Source organism: Capricornis sumatraensis, chromosome 8 (assembly GCF_032405125.1).
Source record: "Capricornis sumatraensis isolate serow.1 chromosome 8, serow.2, whole genome shotgun sequence".
Lineage (NCBI taxonomy): Eukaryota > Metazoa > Chordata > Mammalia > Artiodactyla > Bovidae > Capricornis > Capricornis sumatraensis.
Genome location: NC_091076.1, coordinates 91,954,890 through 91,968,553, shown reverse-complemented (window position 1 = coordinate 91,968,553; position 13,664 = coordinate 91,954,890). Strand labels below are relative to the sequence as shown.

Here is a 13,664-nt window from a genome sequence, read left to right as displayed (position 1 = left end):
GGCAGGGGTATGGCCAGCCCAGGGAACCAGACGGGCTCTGTTGGGCTTGGGGGTGTATGGGGCGGGGTGGCCGCTCTGCGTGTGAGCGTGGGGGGGCGTCCTGTTTGCTTTGGTGGCTTGGCAGCTGCTGGGCTATTGGGGAATCTCTCTCAGCTGCTGGTGGGGGCTGTCTGGGCCTGTCTGGGAAGTGGAAGCCATCAGCAGTCTGAGACACGACCACATTCTGCCCAGCAGGCCTGCGGGGACCCTGGGACTGAGGGTGGTGGGCAGGGCAGGGTGGGGCTGTGGGGCGGGCACTCGGCCCATTCTGAGGGGCTAGCTCAGAGGACGGGGTGGGGCCTCTGGGGGTGGCTGCAGGGGACCTCTCCCAACTGGCGGGGGTTGAGGGTTCCCAGGAAGACCGTCTTCTTGGGCAGTGTCCTTTAGATTTCCAGCCAGCTGGGATCTGAAGCCACATACCCCCCATCCAAGGGTTCTTGGGGCACAGGAGGCGTGGGGAGGCTGGAAGGGGCAGTTCTTCCTGTTCCCCTTATCTTGATGCCCCCTCCCAACCTGCCACTTCCCCAGCCTGCAGCTAAGCTCCTCTTTGCCCAATCCAGCCCAGAACTCCCCACCTGAGAAAGAGAAAATGGGGAAAGGTCAAGAAAGGATGCTAGGGTCCCAGGGGGTTCCAGGGTGAGAGATAGGAGCAGAAAACTAGCCAGATGGAATCATAGCCCCTACATGCTCCCCTGGCATCAGGGCTCTGCAGAAGGGGGGGCCAGTGTGTCAGGGGCCCCCGGGGAGGCGGAAGGGTGCTGTGGCTGAGTGCAGTGAAGGATGAAGGATGAAAGCCTGCCAGCCGGGTTCTGAGTCAGGTTGGGCAGAGGGACACGCTTCCCGTATAAGCCCCAGTTTCCTTTTCTGTAAATGGGGTGGTAATCAACCTTGACCCAGCTGCTGTCTGCTGAGTCCAGTGGGTTTGGGTCCAAGGCAAGATGGGGTCTCGGCGCTTGCTGCCCCCCCTGCCGCCCAGGGGGAGCACCAGCTGTGGCATGGTGTATGGCTGGGAGCAGCCTGGGTTCCAAGCCCATTTGCCCACCAGACACAGGGTCCAAGCAGGTGTGGCTGGGGTGGCAGCTGCCTGGGAGGGCCCGTGACGGTGACGTCCTTCTTATTCCTCTTCTCCGTATTAGGTCATGGGAAAGCGTAGCTGGAGGGCCCGCCTGAATCACAGGTGACGGGCCTGAGACCAGAGACACACACGCAGACGCCCAGCGTGAGGGTTCAGAGAAATGATGCAAAGACCTGACGGTGGGAGGGGAGGGGGCCCACAGCCACCTGGGAGCTGGCGGGCAGCCAGCAGTGATGAAAGCCCAGGGGAATGGAAACAGAGGAGTGAGCCTGTTGTAATCGCTACGCCCACTTGTCAGGGCCTATAAAGGAGGCTGGTGAGCCCTGGCAGTAACAGCATCTTGGGCTTCTCTGCTCTCCAGCCTTCTCGCTCCGTGTCTGCCCGCCACCTGCTGCCACCACCATGACCACCACCATCCGCCACTTCTCCTCCGGCTCCATCAAGGGCTCCTCCGGCCTGGGAGGCAGCTCATCCCGCTCCTGCCGTGTGTCTGGCAGCCTGGGTGGTGGCTCCTGCAGGCTGGGGTCTGCCGGTGGCCTGGGCAGTGGCCTTGGAGGCAGCAGCTACTCTAGCTGCTACAGCTTTGGCTCTGGTGGCGGCTATGGCAGTGGTGGCTTTGTCGGTGGTGGCTTTGGAGGTGGCTTTGGAGGTGTCGACGGGCTGCTGGTGGGAGGTGAGAAAGCCACCATGCAGAACCTCAATGACCGCCTGGCCTCCTACCTGGACAAGGTGCGTGCCCTGGAGGAGGCCAACACGGAGCTGGAGCTGAAGATTCGTGATTGGTACCAGAAGCAGGCCCCGGGGCCGGCTCCTGACTACAGCTCCTACTTCAAGACCATCGAGGACCTGCGCAACAAGGTAGGAGCTGTGATGGGAGGGGTCCTGGGTGGGGCACAGCTTTTCCTCCCCTACCATCTGCCCTTGATCAAGGCCTGGAGCCCAGCCTGGGGGCTGCCACAGGGTCTCGGGGAGCTGAGGACAGCTTGGCTCCAGCTTGGCCTCTGGGAGCCCACCTTGGGGCCACTATGTGGCTTACGATTTCTTTTTCAGGACAGTAGCCTGGGCTAGGGGCAAGTAGGTCTTGTGGGGCTCCCTGGAGCCTGTTTCCCATCATGGAGCTTTTTACCACCTTGTGTGGTTGTAGGATAAGAAGGATGGAGGCAGGAGGAGGGCTGGGCTCCTGGGGCTGCTGGATACTCAGACACGGCTTTCCTTGGAACAAGAGGGGGATTTAGGGCTAAGGTGGTGTCAGGGGTCTGGTGATCTCCTGCTGGCACCTGCTGGGAGGAGGAGGCAGGAGAGAGTGGGTGGGACCTCAGGAGGCCACTTCTACGCCTTATTTGGGGATTTTTCTGGCTTCTCCATCTCTCCTGCTGCACCCTCAAGACGGGCTCAGTAAACTTGGAGCAGGGCTGCCTCCTGGAGCCTGGGGTCAGGGCTTAGCCGGGGTCATGACTTCCGATTAGGAAGCACATTTTGGTGAGGGCTCCTTTAGTTTTCGTCTTGCGGGAAGCCTCTCAGGGGCACTGTATCCCGAATTGTAACAGGAGGGAGTTTCTCACATCCATCCTCTTTCCAGGATTAGGGAAGAGCTGCCTGGGGCATCCTTCTATTCTTTTCTGGCTCTCCTGCATTCCAAGCCTGGCACTCCCAGCTGGCTGTCTGCTTTGGCTTAAGGCAGAGTCTGGCAAGGGGGTTCTGCGGGGGGAGGAGGGGAGTATCAGCCATCAGACTCCTGCTGGCCCTGCCTCTGTCACCAACTGTAGAGCAGTAAAGCAGGGAGACAGGGTGGGAAGGGAGCCTTCCTGGAGAAGGTAGCCACATCCTGGCCCCCAGATGGACAGTCTCATCTCAGAATCCTGGTCTGGGTTGAGTTATTCCAACCCAGGGACCTGATCACTCTCCCATCTTCCCAGATCCTCACGGCCACCGTGGACAATGCCAACATCCTGCTTCAGATCGACAATGCCCGCCTGGCTGCTGATGACTTCCGCACCAAGTGAGCCCTGGCCAGGGTCTGGGGAGAAACTGGGGGCAGCCCTCCCTACTGAGGAGCCCAGGCCTCCTCGGTTGCTGATGGCAAGGTCCAGAATCTGAGGGTTAAGGAGTTCATCTCTTAGCCCAGGATGCTGCAAAAGCAGCAAATTCTGAAGATCACTGGGCTTAGTCAGGTGATGGAAGAGAGAGAGGGGAGGCAGGAGGCAGAGAGGAGAGGAGTCAGGAAGCCAGGTGGGGTGGGGCCTTGCCCTGCGTTCCCAGGGCCCCAGGGCTGGGAATGGCTTCCACTCCACCCTGTCATTGGAAGAGACTCTGATGCTGGGAAAGATTTGAGGGCTGGAGAAGAAGGGGGCGACTGAGAATGAGATGGTTGGAAGGTGTCACTGACTCAACGGACATGAGTTTGAGGAAGCTCTGGGAGATGGTGAAGGACATGGAAGCCTGGCATGCTGCAGTCCATGGGGTGGCAAAGAGTTGGACATGACTTAGCAACTGAACAAACACCCCCTCATCATTCAGGGGAAGGGTGCTGGCCAGAACCTGCACCGGCCAGTCCAAGCATCTTGACAGAACTCTCTGGTTCCCTTTGCAGGTTTGAGACAGAGCAGGCCCTGCGTGTGAGCGTGGAGGCCGACACCAACGGCCTGCGCAGGGTGCTGGACGAGCTGACCCTGGCCAGAGCTGACCTGGAGATGCAGATCGAGAACCTCAAGGAGGAGCTGGCCTACCTCCGCAAGAATCACGAGGAGGTGAGGCAGCCGGGGCAGTAGGTCAAAGAGATGTGAGGGGGTGGCAGGGCTCCATTGCTGTGCCAAGGCTGTGCCATTGCTGTGACTGGGACGAGCACTCCTACTCTGCAGCAGATTCTGAAGGTCCCTGGGCTTAGTTAGGGGAGGCAGGAGGCAGAGAGGAGAGGAGTCAGGAAGATGGGCAGGGGTGGGGCCTTGCCCTTCGTGGTCTCAGGGCCCCAGGACTGGGATTGGCTTTCACTCCACCCTGCTCATCATTTGAAGGCAGGGTGCTGCCCAGGTGTCCAGGCTGGTTAGCTTAGAGTGTTGCCCTGTCTGCAGAGCCCAGTTCCCCATGCAGGGCAGCCTTCTCCATGTACCACCCTACTTCCCTGCATCTGGGGAGTCTCCCAGGGGCCCACAGAAGCCTCTTATGACCATCCTGGCCTCCCTCACCAGATAGGAGATAATTGAGGAGGATTCCCAGCTCAAACCCTCCAATATGGACCCTAGGTAGAAGTTTGGAAGTTAGATGGGAGGTTTTGGGGGCTCAGGCCTAAGAATTAAGATTTTATTTTCAGAGAGTCTTCAGTCTAGTGAGGGAGCACAGGATCTATCCTGGGGAACCCCTAGTCTGATATTGGAGGCAAAGCCCACACAGACCAGGTGAACAAAAGTCATTTGGAGGGTCAGAGGGTAGAAGGTGAGCAGAACAGAGGGGACGTTGTGGGAGGGGTCTGGAGAGCTTGCCTGGGAAGGTTGGGAGTGAGAGGTCAGAGCGAGGGATACCCACACCCACCACCCCCTCCTCCACAGGAGATGAAAGCCCTTCGAGGACAGGTGGGTGGCGAGATCAACGTGGAGATGGACGCCGCCCCCGGCGTGGACCTGAGCCGCATCCTGAACGAGATGCGTGACCAGTATGAGAAGATGGCAGAGAAGAACCGCAAGGATGCTGAGGACTGGTTCTTTAGCAAGGTGAGGGCTGCTGCAGACCAGAGGTCTCTCCCAGGGCGTGGGGTGCAGGGCCTGAGTCCCCACAGTAAGCCCAGACCCTGGCATCTTGGGTGCCTTAACCCTGGTGAGCTGCATGGACCCCAGGTGTCAGGGTTGCCTGCTGCACTCACAGGCCTTCAGCTTGCCTGAAACTGGGATCTGAGGGGGTCAGGGGGAGTCCCCCTCAGGAATAAAGCCAGAGAATCAAGACCCCAGGAGCTTCCATCTGTCCCTCAAGAAGTTAGGAACCAGTACCACGGGTCTGGCTACTGTCCTGGCTGGTTCTCGAATTTCCTACTCTTGTGCCTTCTTCTTGAAGGCATTAGAGGTAAAATTTAACAGCCTCTCAAAGTCTTCTGGGTTTGGGGAGGTGGGAGGCTAATGAGAAGGCGTTGCTCCCGCAGTCAGGTTTGGAAGGAGGCCTGGGAGGCCTAGGCAGGTCAGGAAGGCAGCCATGGTGAGGGGAGTTGGCGGGAGTGGGTGCTCCAGGTGTCTATCTGGGTCCAGAGTGGGCCCTGGGCTGAGCATATGGAGACCATGGGGGTCGCCTTGGAAAAGGGAAGCCAGGCTCATGCTGCCGTGTCCTGTGTCCTGTCTGCAGACGGAGGAACTGAACCGCGAGGTGGCCACCAACAGCGAGCTGGTGCAGAGCGGCAAGAGCGAGATCTCGGAGCTCCGGCGCACCTTGCAGGCCCTGGAGATCGAGCTGCAGTCCCAGCTCAGCATGGTAGGGGCGCTGCCGGGCCTGGTGGGGAGGTGCCCAGGGCTCTGGAGGGGGCTCTGCACACCCTCGCTGATCTGGCCTCTCCTGCTCCCCGCAGAAAGCGTCCCTGGAGGGTAGCCTGGCCGAGACAGAGAACCGCTACTGCGTGCAGCTGTCGCAGATCCAGGGGCTGATTGGCAGCGTGGAGGAGCAGCTGGCCCAGCTGCGCTGTGAGATGGAGCAGCAGAACCAGGAGTACAAGATCCTGCTGGACGTGAAGACGAGGCTGGAGCAGGAGATCGCCACCTACCGCCGCCTGCTGGAGGGCGAGGACGCCCAGTGAGTGGGGGAGCCGGGCCAGGGCTGGGGGCCTGGGGCAGAGCTGAGTCTCAGACCCACATCTAATCTTTGTTTTTTTTTTTTTTTTTTTGCAGCCTGACCCAGTACAAGACCAAAGAACGTAAGCATTTTGGTAACCGAGGGCGGGGCTTCACGGGGCAGGAAACCCACCTGCACCTTACTGGGGGAGTGTCCCCAGGAGCTCCAGGAAATGATGGCTGATCCTCAGCAGGGGTGGGGGAAGAGAACTGGGTCCTAATTAGATGAGGGAGACACTGTCTGGTCCCATGGGGGCGGGGCAGGAAAAGGCCCTTACCTTGGAGATCCTAGGCTGAGAAAAGGGATGTGGTCCCAGCTCTGAGACTCTCATTGATAGGCACATGGTCTCACTCTCTTTGCTCCTGGGACCTTACGGATGAGTAAAAGCAGTCTCATGTCTGGAGTCTTTTGTCTGGTGGCAGAAAGGGACTTGATCCTTGTCCTCCAGATCCCAGTCTGATGAGGAAGATAAGGTCCCAGCCCTGGGGTCTCTAGTCTAAGGGAGGTGATGGGGACCAGGGTCTTGTCTTGGAGATCCTTGTCTGAAGGGGGCAAATCCACATCCTGGAGACTGCAGAGAAATGGAATCAGACTCCATTTCAGACTAGCATCTGATCTGCGCAGTCTTCCTCTTGCAGAGGGTCAGAATCAAACCATTTGGGAGGCGGGACTCACCCAGGGGCACCAGCAAGGAACAGGGTGGGAAGGAGGGAGGGGTAGGGTCAGAGGGGGCACGTGTCGGGGTGTGATGTTGAGGGGCCAGCAGAGGCGTGGACACAGGTAGCCGTGGTGGGAAGAGCTGGCTCTGCTCAGGGGGCTGGGGCTGGGCCCCCACTCACCCCGGGTGTCTGTCTCCTGCAGCCGTGACCACCCGCCAGGTGCGCACCATTGTGGAGGAGGTGCAGGATGGCAGGGTCATCTCCAGCCGCGAGCAGGTCCACCAGACCACCCACTGAGGACTCTCCCCCACCGGCCCCCTGGGGCTCCCCATTGGCTGTGCAGCCTCCAGCCTCCCCAGCCTCAGCCCCCCAGCTTCAGTCCCTTTCCTGTTCTCACTCCCTGACCAATAAAGCTTGTCCACTGAAACACAGGATGCTTCCTATTTGCGGCCAGTGAGGACCCTGGTGAGGAAGGGGTGAAGGGTATGGGGGAAATGGGGGCTGAGGGAGCTGTCCGTGGATATCCACTGTTGTCGACTTGGAGGACAAGGGTCATCTTAAAACAGGGGTGAAGACTAGATCTGGGCAGAGCTTGCGGGGGGGGTTGCTTTGTGCCTCCCAAGTGCTGATGATCCCAGGGAGGGTGGTCCAGGCAGTGACCCCAGGGAGGGTGGTCCAGGCAGCGCCAGACCCAGAGTGAGGTCAGCGTGTCAGGAGGATGTCTTAGGTGTCCTCTTCTTGCCCCATAATTGGGTCCATGACCTTGAGCAGTGCCTTCCCCTCATGGAGACTCATTTTCTCCTCCCTAAATGGACAAGAAGATCTCAGGAGCCAGAGGCCCAAGGGGTGACGCGTCCAGCCAGTGGGCTGTGTCCTCCTCTTAGAGGGGACGAGGTGGCGGGGGAGTTTGGGGAAGAGAGGCAGGCCAGGACAGGAATCAGGATCCTTCTGAGAGAGGCACCAGGACTAAAGGTGGGTGGGTGGAACCGAATGCTTCCGTTGCCTCAACTCCAGGAATCTGAGACCTGCGCTTCCAGAAAAGGCAGGTGTGGGAGAGAGGGCGGGGCCTCTTCCAGGAACGTCTCCTCAAACAGTCAGCTGAGGATGGGGCGTTCAGGGGAGGTGGTACCCTAGGAGCAGCACCGCCCTCCCTGGCCCTTTGTCCCCTCCTGGTTCCAGCAGCTTGGAGGTCAGGGGAAGCTGCCTCCTGGGGAAGGGGGAGGGGCCGTCCTGCCCGTCTGCTCTAACACCCTCCAGCCCAGTCCTTCTCGCTCAGCCAGCAGGGGAGGAGCCCCGGAAGTCTTCCTTTGAGTAAATCTGAAAACCACTGGGCCGGGTGGGTCTGATTTCCCGGTATTCTTAAGAAGTCGGGGTGGGTGGAAGGATTAATGAGAGCAGGGATGCCCCCATCCTAGTTCACAGACAGGCCTGGACTCTCTGCTGCTGCAGAGTCACACAGACCCCTCCAAACACCTGCTCTCCCGGATGCCTGGAGACTGAGGCAGGGAGGGGGCAGGAGCAGCCAGAGCCCCCAGTGGTGGGGGTTTGGGACCAGAGGGAGAGGGGGCGGGAGGAGCAGGCGGGGCAGTGGCACAGAAGCGATCTATGAAGTGGGCAGCGGGATGTGAGGACTTGGAGCAGATCCCAGGCACTCTTTGGATCTCAGAAGTAGCAGTGAAGAAGGGGCTAGATGAGCCCCTGGCCCGCGGCCCTTCTTGTCCTGACTCCACGGACATGGAGGACAGTGAGTTCCCTTCCACGGGCTGGTGTCCAGGGCATGCGTCTGCAGAGGCAGCTGCAGGACTCCAGCAGGCTTGGAGTGTGGGCTGGCGTCTGTCCGTTGCCTGGGCAGCAGTCCCGGTAGGGATGGAGGGCGGGAGGGAGGAGGCGCTGAACCCACCTGGCCCCCAACCATACATCCGGCTGCAACCAGAAGAACCAGCCCTGGGCCAGATGGCTCATTGCGAGGTGATCTCATTTACCTGAACAACAGTCTCAGGAAGCGCGAAGAGGCGCCCCATTGAGGGGATGGAGACACTGAGGTTCTGAGGAGCAGTGACTCAGCCCCTGTCCAGAGCCTGGTGTGTCAGGGGTGGAGCGGGGCGCAGGAGGGGCGGGGCTGTGCTGGGAAGGGCGGCCAGAGCCCCACCCCCTGCCCAACCTCAGGCTCTTGGGCGGGGCCCCTGTCTCTCCGCAGACTCTGGAGGTCCACTCTTACTGATGGGCCGAGTGAGGAGGGGTCAGAGTGTGGGGCGGGTCAGAGTGTGGGGCTGGCCAGAGGCAGACCCCGACTTCACCCTTCTGCGGGGGAAGAAGCCCCTGCCCACACAGTGAGTGGGTGGGTGGGTGGTCGGGAGGCCACAGTGGGGGAGCGGCCAGATGTTCCCGGCTGCCCCAGGAAGGCAGTGGCTGCAGTGCTGGGGTTGGGGGTCCTTGGGACAGAGTGCTGGGCCCAGAGAGGAAATGCTGGCTCTTTCCAGGAATGCTCAGCCCAGGCCTGGGCAGGAGGGGGCAGCAGGGAGGAGTGACTGGGGCTGAGGGCCCCTGGTCCTGGGGACACTGTTTGGCTTTGTCCAGGCACGCCAAGCTGACCTAGGCTGCTGGGGCGTGTGCAGGCAGCGGGATCGGGGGACTCACAGTCTGTCCACACCTACACTCCTGCCCACTGCTGCACGGAATGTTTCAGCGAGCCGGCTGTACCTACCCTTGGTGCCGCCTCACCCACTTCTCTATGATGGCCACATGCACGGGATTCCCAGGATGGGGCAGGGCCTGTGGTAGCCAGTCCCTGTGACTCTGCCTTCACACACCCACACCTGGAAGGGTGCCCTGGCAGCACTTCTGCTGAGAAATGACACGGCAGTCACACGGTCCGCAGCGCACTGTGTCGCTCTCTGCCCGGGTCTGCACTGGGCACAGGGGAAGGAAGAGACCCAGGCCCTGGCCTGGGAGGACCCTGAGCGACCTGGAGGGAGCCCAGTCTATGGGTGGTGAGCCGGGCACAGCGGCCGGCCTGACACTTCCCTCAGCCCTTGGGAACTGCTGTTTTCTGCACTGCCCAGGCTGTCGGGGGCTGAGGGGAACAGAGGGACAGAGCCAGGACAGTTCTGCCTCTTGGCAGAGTGCAGGCGGTCACCCAGCCTGATCCAGCCACAGGCTCCCCTGAGGGCCTCTTGGATGTGCAGCCATCCTGAGGGGCTGTGAGAACAATCCCCGGGGAAGGGGGCCATGAAACATGGGGGGAGGACCACAAAAGGCAAATCAGTTGCTCACAGACTTACCCAGATCCTGGGACCAGTCATGGGGCCAGAGCCTGCATCCAGGCTATTTGTTCCCTCCCAGAGAGCCGCCCCCTCCCTGCAGGCCCCCTGCACCCCATCATGGCCTGAACACTCGGTGTTAGCATCACCTCTAGCTTCTCCAGACGTCCTGCTTTGAGGGCCTCTCTGTCTTGTTCTTGGCATCTGAGTGTCCATACAGTGTGTGGCACATAGTATGTGTTTTATAAATACCTGTGGGTAAATGCAGTGATAGCCACCACTCTGTGCAAGCTTCTTCATTGATTTCACCGCTATGTGCCTGTGAAGTAGTGCTGCTATTCCCATTTCCCAGAGAAGGAAACTGAGGCTCAGAGGGGAGGAGTGACTTGCCCAGTATCTGGCCCCTGCTTGCCCAGCTCCAGCCTGCTCTGTCCTGGCTTGTTTGGACTCCTCTCTTTCTTCATTCTGACCTGAAGCCTGTGGCTCTGGCTGCCAGCAGGGGCTGGGAGCTCTCTTCCTCTCCCCACCTCCCCCCCACCCGGAATCTCATTTCCCCCCTCCCCCAGCTGCCTCTTGCTCCCTAGCCTGGCTGGTCACTGGAATCCCCTGGGATCTTGTAAAAAACGTCCTCATCATCAGGTTTATCCAGCCCAGTGCTGATGAAGTGGGTCATAGCAGGGCCTGGGAATCTGTATGGAGACTCTCATGACCAGTCAGGTTTGGGAATCACTGCAAGCTGAGTCGTGGCATTGTGTGCTAAGTTGCTTCAATCCGTTTCTGACTCTTTGTGACACATTGGACTATAGCTTGCCTGGTTCCTCTGTCCATGGGATTCTCCAGGCACGGATATTGGAGTGGGTTGTCATGCCCTCCTCCTGGGGAATCTTCCCGACCCAGGGACTGAACCTGTGTCTCTTACATCTCCTGCATTGGCAGGCAGGTGACTAACGCTACCTGTGAAGCATGGCATTGGCCAGTGATATTCCCTGGCCAAGTCAGGTGTGTGTTGCTACCTGGGATGGGGCTGGACCAAGGAGAGAGGAAAGAGACCCGGGTGGAGGAGGGGATGGCAGTCTGTGCTCTGCGCCGACCAGGCCTGGCGATTCTGGCTCTTGCCAACCTTGGGGCAGGTATGCCTCACTGGCACCGAGGAAATGCCAGCTGCATGCTACAGGCCCAGCGTCCCATGTTTCCTGCTGTACCTGGCTGTACTCCCGACCTTAATTTTTCTTTCCAGGGTCAAATGATAAGTTCCCAGTTCAGAGACCATGATGACGTCACTCTCCTCCCCTCCGCACCTCAAATGCGTGGTGGGTACTCGGTCTGAGGTGTTGACTGAAGTGGTCTGATGGGTTGGTTGGCAGCTTCCTGAAGCTTCTCAGCCCACGCAGGTCCCCGATCTCCAGGGCAGGACCTGGTGTGTAATCCCATCCCCTTGACTCATCCAGGACGGGGGTGGGGAGGTAAGGGGTGTGGGGGTGGAGGGGAGGGCCGGTAATCTGGTGAGAAGGGAGGTGGAGGGCATGCGGGGCAGGTGGGGGGTGCAGAGAAGAAGAGACCACTGGGAGAGTCAGTGTGGGCCTGGGTCAGGGTGCCGAACCTCGGTCCAGTCTCTGCTTCTCTGCTCTTTGCTTGGTGGTCTTTGGTGACCTCGAATGCTGTTTCCAGTTCTGAAGGTAATGAGTCTGATTGGACCTGAACTCCAGGCCCATGCTGATGCCGGCAATGGTAAGATATCTGTCCAAGATTCCAAAGTCCCTTTTGCCCATTTTGGGGGTTGGGGGAAAGGAACAGGAAGTTCCCTCTCCCAGGCCTGGCCCTGAAGGCATGTGCTGGGTACCAGCTCTGCTCATCTCTCTGGGCCTTGTGCCTACAGGTGAGGGGAGTGATGTGGCAGAAGCAAAGCCCTGGTTACGCTGAGACAGACGTTCCTGCCCCAAGGTTCAAGGTGGTATCGCTCAGGGCTCAGGCTGAGACAAGCCCTCTCTGCCTCTTCTCACCTCCACAGAGGCACTTCAGAGCAAGGACAGTGGCCACCCCCCAGGGCACCTCAGGGGGGCCCCTGTGTTAGAGTCCAGACCCCCTAGTCTTGCCTTTAGCCCCCAGGCCAAGGTCATGCCCACTGGGCAGAGCTCATTCCAGGCACCTTGGGGAGGCAGATGGTAATGGACACAACTGGTCCCCACCCAAAGGGCATTTGTGGGAATGTGGAGACATTCCAAGCACCAGGGCCTCATCCTGGCTGTGCAGCTCAGTGACTTTGGGCAAATCACCATTTCTCTGGCTCTCCCTCTCTCCTCCTCACTTCACAGAGTTGACTCAAGACAATGGTGTTTATTGGAGGGGCATAGAGAGAGTGGTTTAGGATGCTGGAAAGGGTTTGGGCTGGGCGAGCAGACAGACAGGGTTTTGAGCCTTAGGTCTTGAAAAGTCCACTTCCCCTTCCAGGTCCATCATCTGTGAACTGGTGGCAGGAACAGGGCTCCTCACAGGACTGTGTGGCATACGATACATATGATATCTCCATACGGTGCCCGAGCCCTGGTCAGTGTGGCAGGTGACCAGAGATCCACCTTCCCTGTCTGCTTTGACTGAGCGAATGGAGTTGCCAAGTTAAACCTAGAATCTGTGGGCGGTCCAGAGAAAACTGTTCGAATCTGAGCTGTGGATGTAATGTCGGGGCTTGGAAGCCTGTGGTGGGGGTCGGGGTCATAGGTGGTACCAGCAGCAGAGTGGGGACTCCTTCCCAATGGAGTTTTTGGTGGGTACCCATGATTAAGTGAAGCAAGGCATTGGTGGAGGGGTGCTGCTCAAAGGGTGGGAGTACGAGGGGGCAGAGGGGAGGGCCAGGGGGAGGGAGGGAGGTACCAGAGGATGGAGGTAGGTGAGAAAGGGCAGGTGAAGGGTAGCTGGGCTGGAAAGGAAGGAAGGGGAGACTGGAGGGGAGCAGGGGTGGCCAGTGGGGAGGGGCTAGCAGGGTCTTTCATGCATGTTCCTTTGTGGCTAGTGGTATGTCCTCCCCTTTCACAGATGAGAAAACTGAGGCCCCGAGGCTCATAGACCAAAGGATTGCCTATGCCATGTAGCTTGTCAGGGCAGGGATTCAAGCTGCCATGTACCGGTTTCATGGTACACACCACTTCCAGGAGGTCCTGAGAACTCAAAAGCAACCCCTGAAGCTGAAATTGAATCCAGTAAGGGAAAGAGGCGTAGAATTTTTAGAACTAGAAAGAACTTTGAGATCGCCCAGTCCAGCCTTGTCACTTTACTGAAGGCAAACAACAGCTCATAGAAGGCATTTGGTCACACAGCGAGCACAGCAGAGCAGGGCCATGAACCCAGCTCTCCTGTCCACAGCCAGGATCCCACAGCTGTCTTCTGAGACAGCCCGTGGACAGCGTCACTGAGGCCATTCATCCAAGGCTGTCACCATGGGGCAGGGAGTCCTGCCATGGCCTGACTCACTACCCGGGGACGCAGTCACCACAGAGCCGCCTGTGCCAGGGCACTGCTGGCCCCTCAGGCTCTAGGAACGGGAGCCAGATTCTTGTCGCCTAGCCTGAGTCACCACCGACTCGAGTTGGTGTGTCTTCTCTTGGCTCAACCCCACACCCCCCAAAAAAAGCTGGGTGGGAACTCAGCGCAGAACAGAGTGAAGGGCATCGACCCTGGGCTGAATAATCCGGAGAGGGGCGTTGGATGGGACCCGGAGTGATGCGATCTCGAGGGGAGCCCCGCCTTCCTCACGCGCATGTAAATGTTCCTGTTGTTCGAGGCCTCAGCGTCCTCTCGGCCTCCCTGAGCGCCTCGCTCTCCTTGCTTCTCGCC

At 59.4% G+C, this 13,664-nt stretch overlaps 1 protein-coding gene across 1 annotated transcript; it reads left to right on the top strand.

Annotated features, from left to right (window-relative positions):
* The first annotated feature begins 1,516 nt into the window (after positions 1 to 1,516).
* KRT17 (keratin 17) lies at positions 1,517 to 6,873 on the top strand. Its single transcript, XM_068978329.1, has 9 exons — positions 1,517 to 1,721; positions 1,752 to 1,972; positions 3,031 to 3,113; positions 3,705 to 3,861; positions 4,657 to 4,818; positions 5,438 to 5,563; positions 5,658 to 5,878; positions 5,974 to 5,999; positions 6,779 to 6,873. Exons 1-9 carry the CDS (start codon positions 1,517 to 1,519, stop codon positions 6,871 to 6,873), a joined length of 1,296 nt encoding a protein of 431 aa, XP_068834430.1.
* Positions 6,874 to 13,664: the final 6,791 nt, after the last annotated feature.

Excerpts from the sequence above, each read along its gene's own strand:
- KRT17 (XM_068978329.1), top strand. The coding sequence starts at position 1,517 with ATGACCACCACCATCCGCCACTTCTCCTCCGGCTCCATCAAGGGCTCC. Across the intron at positions 1,973-3,030 it reads TCGAGGACCTGCGCAACAAG|ATCCTCACGGCCACCGTGGA; the intron begins GTAGGAGCTGTG and ends CCATCTTCCCAG. Across the intron at positions 6,000-6,778 it reads CCAGTACAAGACCAAAGAAC|CCGTGACCACCCGCCAGGTG; the intron begins GTAAGCATTTTG and ends TGTCTCCTGCAG.